The sequence below is a fragment of the Trichosurus vulpecula genome, chromosome 5 (genome assembly GCF_011100635.1).
Source record: "Trichosurus vulpecula isolate mTriVul1 chromosome 5, mTriVul1.pri, whole genome shotgun sequence".
Lineage (NCBI taxonomy): Eukaryota > Metazoa > Chordata > Mammalia > Diprotodontia > Phalangeridae > Trichosurus > Trichosurus vulpecula.
Genome location: NC_050577.1, coordinates 14,822,299 through 14,845,053, shown reverse-complemented (window position 1 = coordinate 14,845,053; position 22,755 = coordinate 14,822,299). Strand labels below are relative to the sequence as shown.

Below are 22,755 nucleotides of genomic sequence, written 5' to 3'. Positions count from 1 at the left end.
ATCAGCTTCCACTCTGCACCCTAAAGTCCTGGAAGGTTGTTCAGAGTACTCTGGTGTTAAGTGACTTGCCCAGGGTCACAAAGCCAGTTTATATCAAAGGCAGGCCTTGAACTTGGGTGTTCTTGCCTTTGAGGCCACATCTCTACACAATGCTCCTCTTTCTTCTCACTGGATAGAAATTGGCATGGAGAGGGGACCCAGCTTTTTCATCACCGGCGGCGAAGTCTGCTGAGAGGCTGCCCCCACTGGGCAGAGAGACTCAGGAGCCCTGGGACAGGCAGCATCGCTCCCCACCTCCCCCCACCCCCCCCAGCCCCAGACATCATCTCAGGAAGCAGCCTTTGTGCAGAAAGGGCTGGCCATGCCCAGGATAGACAAGCCAGCCTAGCAAAAGCAGCCAGGCACCCTGGGGGAGAGAGAGGAGGGAGCGTGTACCAGGCAGCTTAGCACCACCACCTTAAGCACCAGCTAGTCTCAGACTCTGGGTGGGGGACAGCTCAGAACCCTGACCACAAGAGTCTCAGGAGTCAGAGTGCTTCCAGCCCAGTGCCTTCTGGGAATCAGTCCCTCTGGAGGCATAGCCTGGGAACTACTCCTGCAGGTCCTACAGCCACAGTTTCTGAAGACCCACGAAAGGATGGCCTTACCACCAAAGTCCCTGACTCTATCACATGGTCCCACATCAAAAACTGAAATGATTTTATCAACAGAAATGACATTTAAGAAGAAATGCTAACATGTGTTTTGTGGCTGCCCCTAAGGACCATGGGGACTTTCCATCTGACTTGCAGCTGAAGCCTTCTGTGTGTTGTCTCCCATTAGAATGGAAGCCCCTGGGGATGAGGGTCTAGCTTGCTTTGCACGTGTAACTGCTTAATAAATGCTTCATTCATTCTTTTATACTCTCCCATCTCTGCTTCTCACCTCTTCCCTCTCTCTTCCCCTCTTCCTTTCCTCCCTTCCCCTGTTCTCTCTCTGTCCCTTTTTCTCTCTGTCTCCTGTTTCTCTCCTTTCTAGTATTTCTGTCTGTTTAAACCCATGCTTTCATTGGTTTAAAGAACTTCCACGGTAGAAAGTCTGTCTGTCAACATAGATCCACATCATCCTGTAAGGTCACATCAGCCTTTGTGCTCCTGCCTCTGATCGGGGGGCAGAGAGGAGAGCTTCTCCCCAAACCTCCCTTTGAGGAGGGTGCCCAGCCCAGCCATCTCTCCATTTCCCTCCCAGGTCCCTTCCTTCGAAGGTCTCCATGGCTCTTTTTGGCCCCCTTCTGAACCATTTCCTGTCCCCATTATGTTGTAAGCTTTTTGAGGTCAGGGATTGTTTTTTTTCTCCTTCATATATGTACCCCCAGCACTTAGCAGAGTGCCTGGCACATAGCAGGCACTTAATAAATGTTTTATTGCCTGTCTGGCTAAGCGATCTCAAGCTGGTATGCAGATCAGTCTCTGCATGTGCTGCCCAGGGCACTGAGGGGCTAAGTCATTTGCCTAGGTCCCCATAGCTAGAATATGTCAAAGGCAAGATTTGAACTCAGGTCAGCCTCCCTGACTCCAACACCAATCCTCTGTCCATTACTCCACCAGAAGCATCAAATTCACAGAGTGAGAAGAAACACCTGGTGCTTGTTTTGAGTATCTAGGTAACCTTCTGGTGAAGAACAGGGAAGTCTGGAACCATTATTTTATAAGCCTTCTCTATGGTGGGCAGCTCAGTGGATTGCTTAGCCTTGACCACACTGGTGATGGTTACACGTAATTTTGACAGCACCAGATTTTCAATGTGGGCAGAGGACCTTGTGGTCATTTGTAGGATATGCCGTTTCCCCATGTGTGTAGAAATGAAAGGCTGAGTTAATTGAAGCCCCAGCTTCTCTAGATGCCCCTGTCAGTTAACAGGGCAGCAGGGCCACTGCAGGCAGGATACGCACGCTTGTCCAGAGCAGGAATGGGAGCAGGCGGACGGCAGGGGCAGCAGAAGGAGACCCACTTCTCAAGGACCTCAGGCAGTAGGTCATGGCAGAGGTTTCACTTGGAGCCCTGCTTTCCTTGGCAGTGGAAATAATACCAGTAATAGTAACCTACATTTATCTAAGTTGCAGTGCATTTTAACATTAATAATATTAGCTAGTATAGATAGTATACTTCGTAAAGATTATCCTATTTGATCCACATGACAACCCCAGAAGGGAAGTGCAATTATTATCCCAGATGAGGAGGAAACTGAGGCAGAGATTAAGATCTCAGGATCCCATATTTAGTGCTAAGACTGGATTTGAACTCGGGTCTCTGTCTCCAGGTCTAGCCTCTATCCACTGTGCCACCTAGTCGCCCATTTGAACCTCACAGAAGCCCTGTGAGGAAGGAAGGAAGTAAACATTTACTAAGGGCTTACTAAACATGACAGTGGAACTATTCTTGTTTTACAGATTGAGAAACTGAGTCTCAGAAAGGGCTTGTGACTTGTCTGTGAGCTCACAGGAAGCAGCAGAGCTGGGATTTGAACCCAGCTCTTCCTGATGCCAAGTCCCATGAGCTGCCTCCCCCACCACATACTCTTTATATTGGTCCAGGAAGGTTGAGGGTGTATGGTGAAAATGACACTAAGCAGTCAGTCTGTACATGTTTGATTTACAAAATGATGGTGCCATGGGACTAGGAGTGGAGCCAAGTTTTCCAAGTGTGGCTCATGGCTCTGTCTCCTCCTTGCCTTGTGACATCTCTCCTGACTCTTCCAGACTCTATTTGTAGTTGTGTCCTCGCCAGGATGGATGGGTACGCTGGAACATGGTGGAAGACTTCATTTTTAGCTCTGTTTAGGAGGTGATAATGAGATACTCTCAAAGTCTCCCCGGAATGATGTTAGACTTGTTCCCTGTCAGATCTAAATCAATCCCTTTAATGTTCTTTTTCTTTTTTTGCTTCGGATGGATGATAGAAACAATTATGGAACAGGATGAGAAGCAATATCAGGAGACAAGCTAGGAAAATGATAGGCTTTCTGTTTCTATTATAAGACAAAACCCGTTGGTGTGTGTGTCTGAGAGGAGATGGCCCAGGTGACTGGGCTCACAGACCTAACTGCTTGGGGATCAGCTTTGCAATTTGGAAGAAGGCTCCTGATGTGGGGGTGGGGTGGAGGCCTGGGAATCTAATACTATATATCCTGGCGCCCTTAGATGCCGAGGGATTACCTTTCCCTTGAGGTCAGCCTCAGAGCCTCACTGGGAAACAAGAAGAGAAAGGTCATTTCTGTCTCCCTCACCAGGATTGCCCCACAGGCCTCTGAGGTGGCTATGAATTCTTGAAGGCCAGGCTCTGGCAGGACCAAGGGCTGTGGGGTCGCAGAGCAAGAACTGGAAAAGGCTTTAGGAGTCACCAAGTCCAACCCCTCGTTTGACAGAAGACGAAACTGAGGCCCAGGATCCCACAGCTCCTATGGGACTCGGGCAGGATTGGAATCTGGGTCTTCCTGACTCCAAGTCCAAAGCTCTAGGCTGTCACGTCATGCCGTTGGAAAGGCGTCAAGTAGGGGCCGGTGACAGACAGTGAAGACCAGTGCAACAACCACAATCATTGCTCTGTGTATAGTCTGTGTCCACAGTGGGGGATGGTCATGGTGGAGTAAGTGACTCCTATGTGGCAGCCGTTGTTTGGTCATTTGTCATGTCTGACTCTTTGTGATCCCCCTTGGGGTTTTCTTGACAAGGATCCTGGAGTGGTTCGCCATTTCCTTCTCTAGCTCTTTTTATAGTTGAGGAAACTGAGCAAACACGGTTAAGTGACTTGTCCAAGGTCAAACAGCTAGTGTCTGAGTCTGGATTTGAACTCAAGATTTCCTAACTCCAGGCCTGGTACTCCATCCACTGCGCCACCTAGCTGCCCCTGCAGCAACAACAACATCATGTAGCAGGCATTGTGCCAGTCCCAAGGGATACAAATCAAGGCAAACATTCCCTGCTCTCCAGGAGCTCTGAGTTTTAATGGGAACTCCTGCATTCACATCCTGGCCCATCATTGGTGCCTCATAGGCAGTCAGCTAACCAGCACTTATTAAGCACCCTCTGTATGGCGGGAGCCATTCTCAGAACCTTGGCTAAGAAGCTCCTGGCAGCTGTCAGACTCCAAGATACAAAGCAGGAACATTCCTACATGTGTAGGAGGCCTTTGCTCATCTCTGATTTTCTATATCGATGACATAACAATTCTAGGCCTTATCCCGGTAATTTTATATTCACTTCTCTGTGTTCAGTATTTCCTCCTCGTGGAATGTTAGCTCTTTGAGGGTGGGGAGTATTTGGTTTCTGGCTTTGTATCACCAGTGCCAGACATACAGTGGGTGCCCTATAAATGCATGTTGAATCTAACCGAATTGCTAAGCTAAGTTCAGAGAGCTCATCACCAGAACGTTGGCCCTGAAATTCTGAAGGAGGTTTGCATATTTTTAGTGACAGTGATTCGTAAAGACAGTTTGTTGTCTTCCTTAGAGGAAGCTAGCTAGGGTTAGGAAGACCTGAGTTCAAATCCTGCCTTCAGGTACTTCCTAGCCTGGTGGTGATTAATGGCAAACCACCCCCAGTATCTTTGCAGTGAAAACCTCAGATGGGGTCATGAAGGGTCAGACACCACTGAAAGAGCACCAACGCCAACACCAATGCCAATACCACCACCATCAACACCACCGCCCCCACCACCACCACCACCAACACCACTACCACCACTGGCACTACCACCACCACCACCAACAACAAAAGAATGGTCCTTCTTGCCATTCCTTAACCCCTTATGACATTTGTAAAAAGATGTCCGTTTTAAAAATCACTCACTTCCTAGGAGTCCATCCTTTCTCTCGCTCGCAGAGAGATGTCCTTTATAACAAAGAAAATAAAAGAGAAAAAGCCAGTTCATTAAAAACTAACGAGTGCATCCACCAAGTCCAACCTTCTATGTCATAATTCATACTCATAGCCCCCACCTCAGCAAAGAAGGGAACAAGGTTGTTAATCGACAGCAACAACAAAAATCGTACCTAGTTGTACCTGAAACAGGGGAGCAAAAGTGTAGGTGGCTGCATCAACATGGATGTCTCAGAGTTTTACAGTCAGATTCATTCAAACACAGCATATTTTAAATATATAAATGGAGAACTTGGCTAAAGAGAGAATTCACTGTTCTTGAGTCCCCGTTTCTTGGCACATATTTGGCATCTAATAAATGCCTGTTGATTGATTGACTGGAAGCTAAAGTGGGTGTGTGCCCCAGATCAGGCAAATGGCCAAAACAGGAGCTGGCTCAGAAGCATTTGGGTCATGTTCTTGGAACTTGGTTGTGTAAAAAGGAACCCTCCCCAAATCAAAACAAAATAAAAATACAGTTATCCTTCAAGAAAAGGGCAAATCTTGCATCTGTGTCCCCTTGTCTGGGACTTGGGGGTAGGAATTACAATAAGATCTCTCACCTTGGATAAAGAGCAGGAGCATCTACCTCCTCCTGCCCCATTTAGGCAAAAATCTAGCACTTCAGGGTGCAGGGAATGGGCTTTTCCAAACAACTAGAATTTTATTTTTAAAATGAACAAAACCACAACATGGGTAAGTGCCTCCTGGATGTTGCTTGACTTTTTGCATGATTAAGAAATTACAAACCCATACTGAGGATTGTGAATGATATGGCCAGGGGGTATTGAGAGGAGGAAGAGACAGAGGGATGAAATTCTGCATCATTTGGTGAATCAGTTGAAGATGAGACCATGAGCTAGATTAGCTCCTGTTGATGCCATGAGCAGATGAGCCTTGAGAACTTCCGAGTGTGGGTCCGAATACCCCCTGCTGTAGATTTAGGAATATTCCAACTCCGTGTCCATGTATAAGGTGTTCACCGTGCCAGGGACAAACAGTCCCCTCAGATCTCAAGAGGCAGGCGCATGTACATGTATGATTATGGGGCAGATGCATTTTGGGATGCTGATGCTCTGTGGCTTTCTTTACTAAAGCAGAATTATGGAAAACCTTCTTGTGCAAAAGGAAGAGAGATCTTAGAATCACAGAGCTGGAAGGGTCTGGCAAGGGATCCATGGAGTCTAACTTCATACCCAAATGAGAGCTCTTCCCATGAGCATGGTCATTTGGTTTCTGTGGGAAAGCCTCCGGTGAATGGGAGCCCCCTCCCCAATTGTGGTTCATTCTGCTGGGGGATGGTTCTGTTAGGAAAACTGTCCTAGTATCAAATTTCAGCTTACCTCTGCAGATTCTACCCATTTCTTCTAGTTCTGCCCTCTGGGGTGAAAGGAAACATCTAATCCATATTCCGCCTTCAAATACTTGAATATGTTTTGGACATCTTCGTCCCCCACCCACCACAAACCCCTTAATTTTCTCTCATCTAGACTAAACATCCCCAGTTCTTTCAAGAGATCCTCCTATTGAGGTAGCTGGATGTTGAAATGGATAAAGGACAAGACCTGAGTTCAAATCTGGCCGTAGACACTTACCCACTGTGTGATCCTGGGCAGGTTCCTTAACCACTCTCAGCCTCAGATCTTTCCTCCATAAAGTGGAGATAACAATAGCTCCTACCTCCCAGAGCAGTTGGGCTCAAACGAGCTAACGTAGGGAAGGTGCTTTGCAAACCTTAGAGCCTTCTATAAATGCTATTATGATTTGTTGTTAGGTGTGGTCTTGGGGCCCTTCGCTGTCTGGCTCGCTCTCCTCTCTACGGAATACTCGTCAGCTCATGATTATTCTTCCCAATACAGGGCACCCAGGACTGAAGGTCTGACCAGAGGAGCGGCCAGTGACGTACCCAGCTCCTTATTTTGGGAATCTTTGCCTCTCTTAACTCTAATGAATTCAATGAAACAGCTTTTGGCATGTGAAGAAAAAAATCAAACCGTTAATAATTTGCATCCTGTTACATAAAATAGCACGAATTGGCCGACATCAAGGAGATGTGTGCTCAAGATGGTCAATGTCTACGCGTGCACAGGCAAACCATAGAGACTTTCTAGGAGCAGCAGCTTAGTGCTTTGGGCTCTGTGTGTGCTGAGTTGTGACTACTTGACAAATAGTAGAATTTGGCCTTAAGTTTAAAGTCCTTTATTCATTTTTTCATAGATTTATGGAGAGAATTCTTCCTGCGCTGGAAGAGCCCTGAGGAACATCTTTACAGTGCAAGCATCTGACCTGATAAAAGACAGAGTGAACCTTAAAGGAGTTTACAGGTAAGCCCATTGACGATTATCATCGTGAAAATGTCTGTTTAAAATCATTACCTCATTTCCTGGCCAGGCGGGGCTCAGAAGGAGTCACAGAGACGGACCAGCCTTGGGCTTGGAATGCTTAATTAACTCACCTCAAACTTTTAGAATGCTTTCTGTTGTCGTTTAGTTTTTTATCAATTGTGTCCTGTTCTTCATGACCCCATTTGGGGTTTTCTTCGGAGAGATACTGGAGTGGTTTGCCATTTCCTTCTCCAGCTCATTTTACAGATGAGGAAACTGAGGCAAACAAGGATAAGTGACTTGTCCAGGGTCACACAGCTAGTAAGTGTCTGAGACTGGATTTGAACTCAGGAAGATGGGTCTTCCTGACTCCAGGCCCAGTGCCACTATGGCACCCCTTTGCTGCCTTTAGGATTTCCAACTTCCTTCAAAGTACACCTCAGATGCTACCTCTTAGGTGAGACCTGTCCTGACTTGGCTCCTGACATACAAGTGTTTTCTCTCCTTGAAATTACTTCGTTCCTTTAGGTTTACTCCTTGGTATATTCATTGGGTCCTCCAAATCAAATATAAGCTTCATGAGGGTGGGGCCTGATTCATGTTTGCCTTTTTATCTCAGCACCTAGGACAGCGCCTGGTGAATAAGCCACACTTAGCTTTAATTGTTTGCTTGTGGTGGGTGACTTTTGAGTTCCCCAGGTAGCCATGTGCTCAGAGCAGGTCTGTTAAGGACATGAGGTTTATGACTCAAATTTGGTCTCACTGGTCTCTCAAGTTCTGTGATCCTGAGCATCTAAACTTCCAAAGAGCTTCCAACACACAGCACAGTGCTTGGCACCCAGAAAGCACTTAATCCATGTTTGTTGATAGGTGAGTCTATTGGGAAGCCAGTAATTCCTGGGGTTCTTTCTTCCAAACTCACTCAGCCCAGCAGGTCAGGTCCACTGAGGGCAACTAAACACTGTTCCCTGCAGGACTCTCAGGGGCAATTCAGAGGGATTGGGGATTTGAGAATAGTTCACTCATGAGTCCCCATCAGTATGATCATTAATTGATATCAGTTAGCCAACCAGACTTAATTAGTTTTGAGAAATGAGTTTTTATTAAGACGACCTAACAAGGAGAATTAGCATGCAAGTCCAAGACACACCCCAGTTTGAAGTTTTTAATCTAAGGCCCACAGGGTGAGACTCTTCAACCAATTTCAGGGCACTTTTGTATTCCCAGCTAGCTTAAACATCTGATTGATTGATTATAGAACTCAATCCAAGAGGCATTCCAACTGGATAAAGGTATAGGGGTGTAGGGAAGTTTGTTTGAGACTTATAAGGAGGACTCTTTCGATCACCCCTCCCCCATCCTTACACATTAACAAGCTGGCAGGCCCCCTCCCCTACCCCAGTCTTCTCTTCTCCAGCCTCAAAATCCCCAGTTCCTTCAGTTGATCTCCATAAGGCACCAACATATGGGCTTTCATTATCCCGTAGCCCACCTCCGGCTGCCCTCTGGTTTATCAATGTCCTTTTAAATTGTGGAACCTAGAACTCCAGACAATACTCTAACCAAGGCTAAATACATCGGGACTGTGCTTTCCTTAGTCCTAGATTCTTTGCCTTAGTGCAACCTAAATTTCGTTCAGCCTTCTGGCAATCATATTATACTCTTTGATTCAGATGGTTCTTGCAGTCCACTAAGACCCCCAGATCATTACTTTACATTTATAACTATTGAATTTCATCTTAATAGATTCAGTCGTTATTTTAGACCAAAGTTTGCAGTATCTCTAGAGACGCTAGCCCCAAAACTGGAAGAATTAGATCTTCTTAAAAGTGTCCCAGGTAGATTGTTAGACCCAAACCTCCAGTGACCATCCTGTACTTGGTCTTTTGAAACAACTCACTGAAGTAATAGCGGAACCAGATAGATCTGTCTCTCCGGTATAGAGAAGCTGGCGTGATGTAGTAGAAGGAGGGCTGACCTTGAAGTCAGGGGAGACCTGGTTCAAATCCCGCCTCTGACACAATGCTTTTTAAACATGAATGTGAACACAAGCAAGTTAAACTCTCCTGTAAAATGGGGATGATGATGGTAGCACCTCCCCTCCAGGATTATTGTGAGGCTTAGATAAGAATATGGGCACTTGAAGCAATTTCTAGATGTCAGTTAATATTGTGGTTGTTATTCCAGTCTCCACCTGGAGCAGGACCTATTTCTGGTTCCTTGTGGGAACTGGCAGCGAGTTGACAGCGCTTTGACTCAGTCTCACCACATTAACCGGATACCACGGCCTCAGCGTCTGTGGCAGCTCCTGGTTTTATTCCTCTCATCTCCAGGGGAATCGACTGACGTTATTTTTCTCCTGGAAGACGCTGAGAAGAGAGAAATGAGTCAGGATCTTGGAGGAGACAAGTGAGGCATGAAACACTCCACCTGTTCCTGGAGGTGGGAGATGGGGTGGAGAGAGGGAGTCTTGCTATTTCAGATCCTTGGCGATCTGCCAGAAATGGCTTTTTCTTCCATGGACATAGACACAAGTTGCTAACACGATGGCAAGAAATTGAATGTTTCCCATTATGTGAGCTCCACGAATAAATTGAAAAGCCACATTGCCAGTCAGCTTGCGGAACAACTTCATCTGGGAGACTTTGAAATAATCTGTGTGTCAAACACTACACTTCCTCAGTAGTAGAAGTCGGAGGCTGGCTCCCAAGCACCTTAGCTGGATAATTTAGCCACTCACTCACCTGTGCAGAATGCTGATGGCTAACGCGCCTGGCTGCTTCCTCATGACTCACAATGAACATCTGCTATTTCAAAGTCTCAAGACATGCCTTTGTTAGAAAATAACAGGAGCCCAGATCTGGGGCTGGAGGGGGCCTCAGGGACTGTCTCACCCAATATCTTCATTTTACAGATGAGGAAACTGAGACTCAGTGAGGTTCAAGGATTTGCCCAGGGGTTAAATAGAGCCAAGAGACAATATACACAATGACTGCCACAACGGAGTGGAAAGAGAAATCACAAAACCCCTAAAAGTCAGTGTTGCAGAACTGTAAAGAAGAAAGATTCAGAAGAAGGATATGAGAAGATGCTCCCACTGGACCCCCCCTGCAGAGGTGGAAGTTCCACAAAGTGTCGTGCAGTGTACTTATTTTCAGATTTTTTGACTAGATTAATAATAGCTAGTATTTATGTTGACATATTGGTCAGTTATGCTGATTTTTTCCTCTTTTTTCATTCTCAGTCTTTAAAAATAGTATTTGTCCTTTGGGATGGCTCTCTGGGAGGCCATCAGGGAGGGATACTGGGAGAAACAATGGTGATACAAAAAAAGAAGAAAGACTTCAATAAAACTTTTTTTTTAAATAATATTTTTTCCAATTGCCTGGAAAAACAATTTTTAACCTTTGTTTTAAAAAAATTTTAGTTTCAAATTCTCTCCGTCCCTACCTCTTTCCCCTTCCCCTTCCTGAGATGGTAAGCAATTTGATATAGGTTATAAGTGTGTAATCATGCAAAACATATTTCCATATTAGTCATGTTGAGAAAGAAAACCCCACAAAAATAAAGTGAAAATAGTATGCTTTGATCTACATTCAGATTCCATCAGTTCTTTCTCTGACAGTGGATAGCATTTTTCATTATGGGTCCTTTGGGGTTGTCTTGGGTCGTTGCCTTGATCTGAGTAGCTAAGTCATTCACAGCTGATTTTCATATGATATCGCCATTACCACGTACAATGTTCTCCTGGGTCTGCTCATTCCACTTTGCATTGGTTTGCGTAAGTCTTTCCAGGTTTTTTTAAACATCCTATTTATCATTTCTTACAGCACAATAGTATTCAGTCACAATCATATACCACACTCGTTCAACCATTCCCCAATGAATGAACATCCCCTCAGTTTCCAATTCTTTGCTACCACTAAAAGAGCAGCTATAAGTATTTTTGTAGAAATATGTCTTCCTCTCCCTCCTTTTTAAAATGTCTTTGGGATACAGCCCTAAAAGTGGTATTGCTGGATCAAAGGTTTATCAGAGTTTTATAGCTCTTTGGGCATAGTTCCAGATTGCTCTCCAGAATAGTTGGATCAGTTCACAACTCCACCAACAGTGCATTAGTGTCCCAATTTTCCCACATCCTCTCCAACGTTTATCATTTTCCTTTTCTGTCATCTTAACCAATCTGATAGGTTTGAGGTGGTACCTCAGAGTTGTTTTAATTTTCCTTTCTCTAATCTATGATTTAGAACCTGACTAAAAACTTATTTTTTTAAGAAGAAATAATTAGCAAGGGATGCTCATTCTGTGAAATGCTTTCTAAGCCCCAAGATTTTTTAACAGCACCTATTAGAATTTTTATATCAACATTAATAATAATTACTGACATTCATAGAGTGCTTTGAAGATTTAAAAATGCTCACACACATTGTCTTTTTTGATCTTCAAAATGAGTCTGTGAGGCCAGTGCTACAGGTTTTATGAACTCCATTTTACAGGTAAAGAAACTAACACCCAGGGAACTTGAGCAACCTGCTGAGGGTCACCCAGCTGGGAGCTGAGATTAGAGCAGTATTCTTCCTGATTCCGGCTGTCCCCTGTTCCTTTAAGACTGCCCTCCATCGACTCCGCAGGCACTGTGCCTGTGCCTGTGGATGTATTTGTGGTCTCCCCCGTAGAATGTGATCTCTTTGATGAGAAGGACAGTTTTTGTCTTTCTTGGTATTCCTGATAACTCAGCACAGGGATGCATCCGTCCTGTGGGAAGTGCTTAATGAATCTCGTCTGACAAACTGACTCCAGATCAAACACTCTTTTCATTATATCATCGGGCTAATTTGCTAATGAACCCTGGATGCTCCTCACAGCTCTCCTGCTGTCTCTGTTTGGAAATCTTTAAACTGAGTGCTCTTTGTGATGTCACTGTTAACATCTAGGTAGTTCATCGTTGTTATCATCGGGGCTCCCATTTAGAAGGCGCTTTAAGCTTTTAAAGGACTTCATAGCCATTGTGTCATCTGAGCCTCCTCACCACCGTGGGAGGGAGGTGCTATCATCATCGTCGTCATCATCATCATTGTCATCCTCCTCCTTCTCCTCATCTTCCTCCTCATCTCCCTCCTCCTCTTCACCATTCTCATCTTCATCCTCCTCTTCCTCATCACCACCACCACCAGCATCATCATCCCCATCTTGCAGATGAGGAAACTGAGGCTGAGGTCTCACAGCTCATCAGTGTTGGAAGCAGGGTTCAAATCCAGGTTTCTCATGACTCCAAGTTCTTCATTTGCTCTTTCCAGCACCCTCACTTTGCCTCTTAGGGATGCTTTGTCCAAAGTTCCAAACCATGACCCCATACAGGCCTCCTATGTTAGAGATTTGTTATGTATAGTCTTCATTCTCATTAATTAAGATTAATTCTTTTAAATTAATTTGATTAATTAATTAATTTCCATTAATTAAGATTAATTCTTTTAATGGGTATAAGTTTTACTTTTCAAATTTTCATAGCTCATAGGCTATATACTGAGAGTCAGAAGGGAGCTTGGATATCATTTAGTCCATCCTCCCCATGTGATAGACAAGGAAACTGAGGCATATGGAGCTTGGCAGTGATTCAGCCAACAGGTACTTACTAAATGCCAAATTTGATGCTAAGCACTGGGGACACGAGAAAGGCCAGAATCACCTCTGCCCTCAAGGAGCTTCAGTTCTAATGAGGAAGACAACATGAAAACAGCAAAGTAATATCTATAATATAGCAGTTTATATTACATCATATTTTAATTATATATCTATATTATGGATATGTCACATATACACATTTCACACATATGTGTCTATACACACACACACACACACACACACACACACACACACACACACATATATGTATATGTATATGCTGTGTATGGGTGTGTGATTTGAGCCGAGTCTCGAAGGAAGCCTGGAAAGTCAGGAGGCAGAAAATAAGAGGAGGAGAGGGAGGAGAACAGGGGGAGGGGGAGCAAGAGTGGGGGAGTAGCAGGAGGAGGAGGAGGAAGAGGAAGAAGGGGAGCAGGAGCAGTAAGAGTATTCCAAGTATGGAGTGAAAGAGAGTGTGGTACAGTGGACAGGGCCAGATGTACCGTCAGAGGGCCAGGGTTCAAATGGCCCCTTGGCCACTCACTAGCTGTGTAAAATTGAGAGGGTCATTTACAATCTTGAGTGGTTTTCCATCTGTCAAATGAGGGCATCAGAATGGATGGCCTTGAAGGGCCTTTCCATTGTGAGATCTGTTCTCTCCTGACCACAGTGGTGGGATAACTCAGAGTTCATGTCCCAGCAGATCTGGGTCAGTGTTGTTTTATCTTAGGGCCGTGGCGTCTCAGCATTAGGAGGCTGCTTAGGGCGATAGTCTAGACCAGGGCTTCTTAACCTGTTTTGTGCCATGGACCCCTTTGGCATCTGGTGAAGCCTCTGGATCCCTTGTCACAATCATGTTTTTTAAATGATTGAAGGAAATGCTGGGTTTCCATTAGAGTCTTTTTCACCATCTAAGTTCCCGGGCTTCCTGAAATCTCTCCACTGTTAAGCCATATGTAGACCCCATGACCCAGCTCATCCCTCCACCACATTCCTGCGGGGCTTCACTTTCCTCATCTTTAAAAGGAGTCTCATTAGCTGCCCTCTGCAGTCTTTGCCATTTCTAAATCGGAAGCTAGGGTACAAAACTCATCTCCAGCCTTAGCAATCCCCAAATCCTCCAACTCCTTCTTGAGTAACAAGGTTTTAATTCCGTCAATATCGATCTCGACACTTTCCAGCGGATCAGTGTCTGGCCTAGAACACGAGATGCAGGACTGAGCCCAGTAAGCCATCTGGAGTCTGCTTAGGGCCCAGGACACTGGGCTATCATTCGCCTCTTAATGTTAGGGCCATTAAAAGACTTTCCTCATCTTGGAGTCATTGCCGATTGTCCTGTGTTTGTCTAGGAGGAGCTGCGTGGGATCCGAGCTTGTGGACTGGCTTTTAGAGAACTGTCCTTTTGTTCAGTGTCGCTCGATGGCCGTTGGCGTGTGGCAGTTGCTTCTGGACATGGGGATCATTCTCTCAGGTTTGTATCCTAAAACCAGCGTGTGGGTATCTCTGATCTAATTGTCCTTTCTTTTTATTGGGCCTGTGGCTTCATCGGTGTACGGCATTCCCGTTTTGGAGGCTCCTTCTATCTATTCAGGTCTGTACCTTTTATTTTTTTCTGCTCCTTGTAATCTTAGCGAGTTTCATGGGGCACCGAGATGGGTAAATGACTTACCCAGGGTCACATAGCCAGTGTGGGTCAGAGGTGTGATCTGAATCTAGATGGTTCTGGTTTGGAGAATGGCTCGATCTACTACACCAGTACTGATATATTTGCTGACCAACAATAGGTCCCTTAGCAAACCAAACCTTGCCCCCTTTATAAAATGGACAAAAGCTGAGCATGCCTCATTTCTATTGGCAATCTTTCCCCCCCAGCCATCATGAATATCTTTGTATCCCTCGTGCTATGGAGAGGTAGGTGTTGGGGGCAGTCTTTTCTGGTCATCAGTATATTAGAAAAAATGGTTGTGACCTACCTGCTATGACAGAGAGCTTACTCTGCTCTGTTCCCAGTCCTCTCTCCCCTCCCTGGGACATTCCCTCACTAGTTTTTTGTTTTCTTGTGGTTTGGTTTTGGGTTTATTTTTTTTTACCAGGAACATCTTGAATTGCTATACATTTGTGGTTTTTCCTGACTGGTTTGTCAGATGGTGAGAAAGCTTACTTCCTTTTAAGTCAGACTTAGGGCTCCCCAATTTCCAGTTACCTCACTATGCTTGAAAGCTACCCTTGAAAGGGAAGCCCTGGGGGGCAGGGGAGCAGCTAAATTGAAAGTGGTTGATGTCAGTTCCTGTGGCTTGGCAGGGTGTGGGTAGGGAAGGAAAGGTTTGATTTCAGGAGATGAGGATTCTTTATCTCATGCTGCTTATGGTGGCCTCTTGGCTTTTGATGGGAATATTGAAGCCCAGGAGGTTGGTTGTTGCTGGGTGACCTTTACCTTCTAGTGAGACAGTGAAACCAAGAGACTGAATACTATGAGACCTTCCCAGGGTGGCTCCGGTCCTGCTTCCCAGGCTGGCTACACGTTGCTCCTGCTCAGATACTTTATGTTCCAGATGAACTAACACCATTCCCTCTAGGTGATATCTCATCTCCCACCTCCACTCACTTCCACAAGCTGCTTCCTTTTGCCGGGCATGCTCTCTCTCCTCTTGGTATTCCTAAAATCTTTCAAGCCTCAGCTCGAGTCCCTCCAGCTATGCAGAGACCTTTGCTGATCCCCCTCCTCCACCCCAAATATCTTCTATCGACTTCTCTCTTTTGTCCAAACAGAATGGAAGCTCCTTGAGGTCAGGGGCTGGTTTTGTAGGGTCATGGACTTAGATCTGGAAGAGACCTCAGAAGTCATTTGCTCCATGTTACAGATGAGGAAACTGAGGCCCAGGGTGGTTGAATGCCTTGCCTAATGCCACACGTGTCAGGGTCAGAGGAATTGTTCTTTCTGCTCTGCCATGCTGCGTCCCCAGTGGCCAGTGCAGTGCTTGGCATTTGTTAAGTTATTGAAGTGAAGTGAAATATGTTGACTTTTTTAACCCTAATGGTTCTGTTTCGAAACTGGAACTAATTCCTATTTGGCATCTGAAAGAGTTAGTGTTTCTAGAATTCCAGTGGGCAGAAGGGTGGGGCTCCATCTGGATGACCTGAGGCCTTGTTTGTAAACCTCGCCTGCAGAATCAGACTTGTCCTGTAAAGACTTCAAGATGCTTTCCTTATTTTTGAGCCGTTTAAATTTTCCTTCCCTCTTAGGTTCCATTTCCTATTGTTTCTGTTTGTACAGGTCATTGAAAGAGTTGCAACAGAAAACTTAGGGAGATCTGCTTGTGAAAATTAGAGTATAAAGAGGAAGAATAGTGTCTCCCTTGGTTCCTTGGGGCATGGGAGGGACCCTGGGGCCTAGGAGGCCTCACCAGGGGAACGTGAATTCTTGTAGGTCTGACCAATCTGGGAAGACTTTGAGCAGGGGTCTAGGGATGGACCGTTGTCTAAGACCAGCCTAGGCAGGGGCAGGGAAGCTTCTGGGAAGTCTGGCCAGGGCAGGAGGCTGCTGGAAAGCCTGGCCAGGGCAGGAGACTGCTGGGAAGCCTGGCTGAGGCAGAAAGCTGGCACCCTTTTCTGCTACAGGGTAAGAAGCAGCCTAGAGTCCTGAAGACTTAAGTTTAATCACTTCCCAGATAGAGTAGGTGATTAATAAATGCTTATTGGCTGATACTCACCAGCTACGTGACCAGAGGCAAATCACTTCCCCCTGCCCCTTTTTTCACATCTGTAGTAGGAGGCTTGAATGAAAGCATATATATGAAGTCCTATGTAACTGTCAGTTATCATTGTAAGGTGCTGAATTTTTACGCCACATAGTAATAATTGCTAATATTCCTTTTTTTAATTGCTAACATTTCTATAGCACCAAAAAGAATCTTACATCATTTCATCTGAACCTCATAACCTTCTGTGAGGTAGATGCTATGATTATCCCCATTTTATAGATATGGAAACAGAAGCTGAAAGTGAATGACTGGCACAGGTCAACATAGTTGGGCAGGATTCGCACACATGTGCTATAATGGAAAGAGCTGGCTGTGAGCTCAGAGGACCTAGGTTCTAGCCCTGCTGCACTGCTTCTTATCTGTGTGTCTTTGGGCAAATGTCTTCTCTCTGGGCCTCAGTATCTTCATCTGTCAGATGGCTGGATTCACTTAGATAGCTTCTCAGGGTACTTTCCAGCTCTCTAGTTCTTCTCTTCCTCATCTAGACAAGCTGACCTCGAAGGTCCATTCCATCTTGAAAGCTGCCATCCCAGGAGCTCTCAAAGACTGTCTATTGTTATAGAGGGGTTGCAATGTGCATCTGAGCAGGGAGTTATTCACAAATCCTTGTAGCTTTGAAGTTTAAAGAGGAAAAGACAGCCCTGTTGGGAGGCCTGGCATTTGAAAAGAAAACGACCTATTGTGTCACTGTGTCTACAACATGAGGCAGAGAGGAAATCTGGGTAAATTTTCGAACTAATGGATCCCTTTTTGTTTCTCCCAGTGGACCAGCAGCTGTACTTCCAGGACACCTACGTTTTCTACCAGTTTTCTTCAGATGAGTGCAGCTACCTGTACTGTGAATTCGAAAGGGCCGAGGAGTGGCAGAATGGGGTGCGCCTCCTGCTGCAGCTGGTGCCGCTCAGCCCATCGAGGGGGGACGACGGTGACCTGTAAGTCACCTCCTCCTTTTCTGACTCAGCTTCTTCTCCTTTCTGACTGCTACATGGGGAGGTGCAAATCAAGAGGGTGAGGAAACCCAATTTGGAACCAAACAACGGCTTCCTGGGGTTCATCTATCTTGGCATCAGTCAAGTTGTGACTTTCCTTTCCTAAGAACAGGGCTCAACTGCCTGGTGGGAAATCATCGGAACGCAGCGTTTGGCAAATTACAATAAATGAATCCTGATTACTATCACTTGATAGTGGAATGCTATATCATGAATATGTAAAAATGGATGAAAGTAGCAGAGGAGCTCCAGCTGGGACAGAGGGCCTGAGGTGGGGGCTGGGGGGGACAGGGAGATGGATTTTGGTTTTTAGCCTAAGGGAAGTCCAACTTTTTTTAAAAAAAAAGTCATTTACTGACCTTTATCTATAACCAACCTAACCATTTTCTCTTACTCAATCCTTGTCATATGTTAGAATTTGATTTAACCCTCTAGCTTGGTAGCTTTGAGCCTGGTCTGGAACATGATGGGCTCTGAAACGATGGAGCTCCGTTCATGGTTAGCGGTAGGTATAGAACTTTTTATCTTTGAAGCAGCACAGATTCCCTGCTTTGGAAGGGAGCTCAGAGGCTGTCCTGGCCCAGATCATGGCTGACAGAGAATTTCTGCCCCCCCACCTTCCAAAGGAGGGGTCATACCACCTTTCCTGGAGGACTTCTGGTGAGGGGAAACCTGCAGCATGTTCATTCCACTTTGTATCATCGCTATGTTAGGAAGTTTTCCCTTAGTCTCCAGCCCAGGTCTGCCTCTGAAACTTTCACCCTTTGCTTCTAGCTCTGTCCTCTGTGCCAAGAAACACAAGTCCTGCCCCTTTCCCACCTGATGGTCCCTCAGGTTCTCAAAGACAGCTCTTTGCTCACCCTCTAAGCCTTTCCTTTTCCAGGCTAAACATCCCTGTTTCTTTAGCTGGGTCTTGAAATGCACAGGCTCAAGATGGTTCCCTCTCCTGGTCATCTTCCTCCGGATACTTGACAACATATCAGTATTTTGTTTTTTTTTCCCCTAGCGTGGTGCCCAGAAGTGAGCACGGGCATAAAGTGAGGCCTGGCCTGTTCAAAGGCAGTGGGTCTATCTCCTCCCTGGTCCTCACCCCCATGCTCCTCTTAATTTGTCTTGAGGCAGGAGTGACATTTTTTTGGTTATTTGGGGAAGCGATGCTGGCTCTTTTCTGGGTTTTTATTAACAATCCCTTTAATAATCCCTTCAGAAATTTGCTGAAGCCGATGACAAGCTCACTGGCTTGTGTGAAGATGCTCTTCTCTTCCGTTTTTTTTAAAAGATAATTGAGACATTTGCTCTCCTCCAGTTCCGTGGCCACCTTCTCATTCTGCCTGGTCTTTCAAAGTTAGTCACCTTGGAAAGTGGCCTGGCCATGCCTACGAGGTTGTTTTTAAGACCCCAGAATCTTCTTCACCTAGACTAGATGACTTGAAATTATCAAGGGTGTTATTAATATGCCATGTCTCAGCAGCGGGCTTCTGACATTTCTAGAACTTGTCTCTTTCTTCATCCCATCCACATGGGCTGCAGTATACTCTAATATCTCTATCACTTCTGAGTCTGTTTCAGTTTAACTTTAACCAGATATTCTCCACTTATTCTCCACTGATTCCTTGGCTTTGATGCCTAGATCTTCTCACACGAATATATCTTAATCTGAAAAGCTACCTTTCTCATCACCCCTTTTAGCCTATCAACAGGATAGGCTAAAAGAAACAGTCTTTTAAATAAGGTCTGTCCTTCCAGACAGAAAGGGGAGCTAGGTGGTGTAGCAGATAGAGCATGAAGCCTGGAGTAAGAAGGACCTGAGTTCAAATCTGAGCCTGGACATTTACTAGCTGTATAACCCTGGGCAAGTTGTTTAACCCTGTTTGCCTCAGTTTCCTCATCTGTAAAATGAGCTGGAAAAGGAAATAGAAAACCACACCAGTATCTCTTCCAAGAAAACCCCAAATGGAGTCACAGAGAGTTGGAAATGACTGAAAACAAGTCTACCACCACCACCACCACCACAACAACAACAACAAATCCTTCCAGGGCCAAAATCCAAACATGGTCTCATCTCACCAAGGTTTGGTAGTATCTGTGTTATCAGAGTTTCCTCCTTGCATTAAAATTTCTGTCATTTTGTTTGTTGACGGTAATGTTATACATTTGTGTACAGATGGGTGAGGCCATGGGATTAATTATTGGTTCTTTTCTGGTATTTTGTTTCCTTTGAACTGAATGATGCAAATCTCTATTCTTTATACACTGCATATAGTTAGTATGGTTTCTGACTTGATGAATGTAAGCAGGCAGATTTTCCCTTTGATTCCATTTTACATCTTATTTTTTATTAGATTTTCAAGACTCCAGGAATACACATTATTACCACCCCTTGTTAGATGTACTCCATCCATGGCCTGGGGCCTGTCAAGTAGACAACATGATCTTGTTCAGAAATAGAGGGAGATTCATTCATCCTTCAGATACATTTGAGAGTTTTTGAGTTTTATTCACGCATTGGCTCATTAAGTACGTTCTAATGTGCAATGCCTTGTTAGCTTTTGCAGAAAAGCGAAGATAATACCAACCCTGCTTTCTAGGAGCTTTTAGTCCATTAGGAGTGCTAAAACGCATACACAGATAGATATAATGGATACTGGTGAATGGATAAGAAATACCAGTAGAGTTCTGTTGGAGAAGAGGAAGATGAGGAGCTATTTTTGCCCATGGAGTGGGGGGAGATGGAGAAATGTCATTTGAGCTGAGCCTTAAAGAAAGGGTAGAATTTCAAAAAGGTAGAGATCAGTGCTGTTGTAGAGTTTGTCCCAGGCATGGTGACTAATGGGAGTAAAAGTACGAAAAGTGTAGAAAATTTTTGGCAGTTAGAAAGATAGTAGGAAGCCTGAATATCAGAAGACATTGGACTTTATTTGGAAGGCATAGAGGAGTCTTCTAAATGGTTCTGAGTAGTGAAATAATATGACTGACTGGTCCTTTGCTTTGGGATGGAGAAATCTGGCAGTGGTGTGTAATATGACTTAAAGAAAGTAGGGGTAAAGACCCTGGTGAAAGAGTTCAGAGGGCAGCCTGAATGTGAAAAGCCCATGGAAGCTTCAGTGGGCTAGAGATAGGTATAGGATTGGTTATAACTGGTATTCATAAGAAGATAGGGAAAAAAATCTTTTCATTTTGCATATTTCCAATGGAGCTAGCCATTTTCTGAGGGCAGGTGGATGACATGTTCATTTGAATTTTATGAGATTTTCCAGGAAAGGACAGTGGTTTGGTTTGGTCTTTAACCATTTGCCAATTATTCTCTCTCTACTTTCAGTCCATCACATATGAGTCATCTGCACACTAATTTGCAAATGGGTCACTAATAAAAACATATTATTTGTGTTTGTATCACACACATTTGCATAATGGAGCAGGGACTATATTAATTCTTGGAAAAACTGTCACCTGGGGTCTCATATTCTGGGTCTGTTCACCTCCATGTGGCATGGATGACTCAGTGTTCAAAACAAGGAGAAAGAAGTGGGAGCTGCAAAATTTGGCTTATCCAGGATAGAGAAAAAGCATGGCCAAAGGAAAGCCAAAGGAAAGGTGTCCTTGATGATGGTGGTGGTGGTGATGGCAATGATGGTGATGGTGATGATGATGGTGGTGGTGATTATGGTGATGATGGCAATGGTGGTGGTTATGATAGCAATGATGGTGGTGATGATGATGGTGGTGGTGATGATGATGGTGGTGGTGATGATGATGGTGGTGGTGGTGGTGATGATGATGGTGGTGATAATGATGGTGATGATGGAGGTGGTGATGATGATGGTGATGGTGGTGGTGGTGATGATGATGGTGATGATGGAGGTGGTGATGATGATGGTGATGGTGGTGGTGGTGATGATGATGGTGGTGATGATGATGGTGATGGTGATGATGATGGTAATGGTGGTGGTGGTGATGATGATGGTGGTGATGATGGGGATGATGATGGTGGTGGTGGTGGTGATGATGGTGATGATGATGGTGATGATGGTGGTGGTGATGATGGGGATGATGATGGTGGTGGTGATTATGGTGATGGTAATGATGGTGGTGGTGGTGATGGTGATGGTGGTGATGATGGTGATGATGATGGTGGTGGTGATGGTGATGGTAATGATGGTGATTATATCTATTTTTGACTAAGCCTTGTGTGCCTGAGGAGGAAGCTTCTTCTTCCAAGGCAGGTCTGTACCTACTCCACAAATTCATCTTAGAAAGTTGCTTATTTCTAAGAGGCAACATGGAGGTAGCAGATAGAGAGTCACCCTCAGAGTCAGGTGGACTTGGATTCAAGTCTTGAGTCTGACATACACTGACTGTATGTCTCGGGGCTGGTCATTTAACTGCTTATTCTCAGTGCCCTTGGCAGTGCTAATAATAATTAGCTAATGAGAATCAGCATGGCCTAGGGACTAGAATACTAGACTTGGAAGCAGGAAGGACTCAATTCAAATTCTACCTTGGACACTTAGTAGCTGTGTGACCCTAGGCAAGTCACTTTCCTTCTCTGAAGTTCTTTTTCCTCATTGGTAAGATAGGCATAATGGCATCCATAGGGCCCACTCCCTAGGACTGCTTTGTTGTTGCTCACATGAGACAGACACGTAAAGTGCTTTGAAATCCTGGAGGCACTCGCCCAGTGTCGCCCATTCCCGTGAAATGTTTTAAGGTTTGCAAAGGGTAAATGTGTGTTATGGGATGTTAGCTGGTTTGATCCTCACCAAGCTTTCGTGAGATAACTGATGGCGCAGTGGAAAAGGAGGACAAGACTGCAAACCCTTCCTCTCCTCCTTCCTGCCTGTCACTTCACTTCTTTGTTCTCGTAAGACAAGGAATGGGGAGCAGTTGACCTCAAGGCTGCTTCCTAGCCCTTAACCTGTAATGTTATTATTACCCCCACTTAATAGGTGGGAAAACTGAGGCTTAGAGTATTTAAAGGTTTTTAAACTCATCAATGAAGAAGGGAAGTAGGTGAGGGAAGTGGAGGCTGGCTGGGGAACACAGATTCTGTTGGCCGTGTGGGGATGGTCGTTGCTATGCTCTGTTTCCAGAGTCGCAGCAGGCCATCCTCTCTTTGTTCCTCTCCTGTGCATCTCTGATCTGAGGCATCTCCTTCGCTTTCAGAA

At 45.1% G+C, this 22,755-nt stretch overlaps 1 protein-coding gene across 1 annotated transcript in view; it reads left to right on the top strand.

Moving 5' to 3' along the window:
* RAPGEF5 (Rap guanine nucleotide exchange factor 5) overlaps positions 1 to 22,755 on the top strand; it is a 237,213-nt gene that overhangs the window by 43,593 nt on the left and 170,865 nt on the right. Inside the window, exons 3-5 of the mRNA XM_036759737.1 lie at positions 7,112 to 7,218; positions 14,190 to 14,311; positions 17,365 to 17,533. Coding sequence (XP_036615632.1) covers positions 7,112 to 7,218; positions 14,190 to 14,311; positions 17,365 to 17,533 — 398 coding nt within the window. The remainder of the gene's footprint in view (positions 1 to 7,111; positions 7,219 to 14,189; positions 14,312 to 17,364; positions 17,534 to 22,755) is intronic.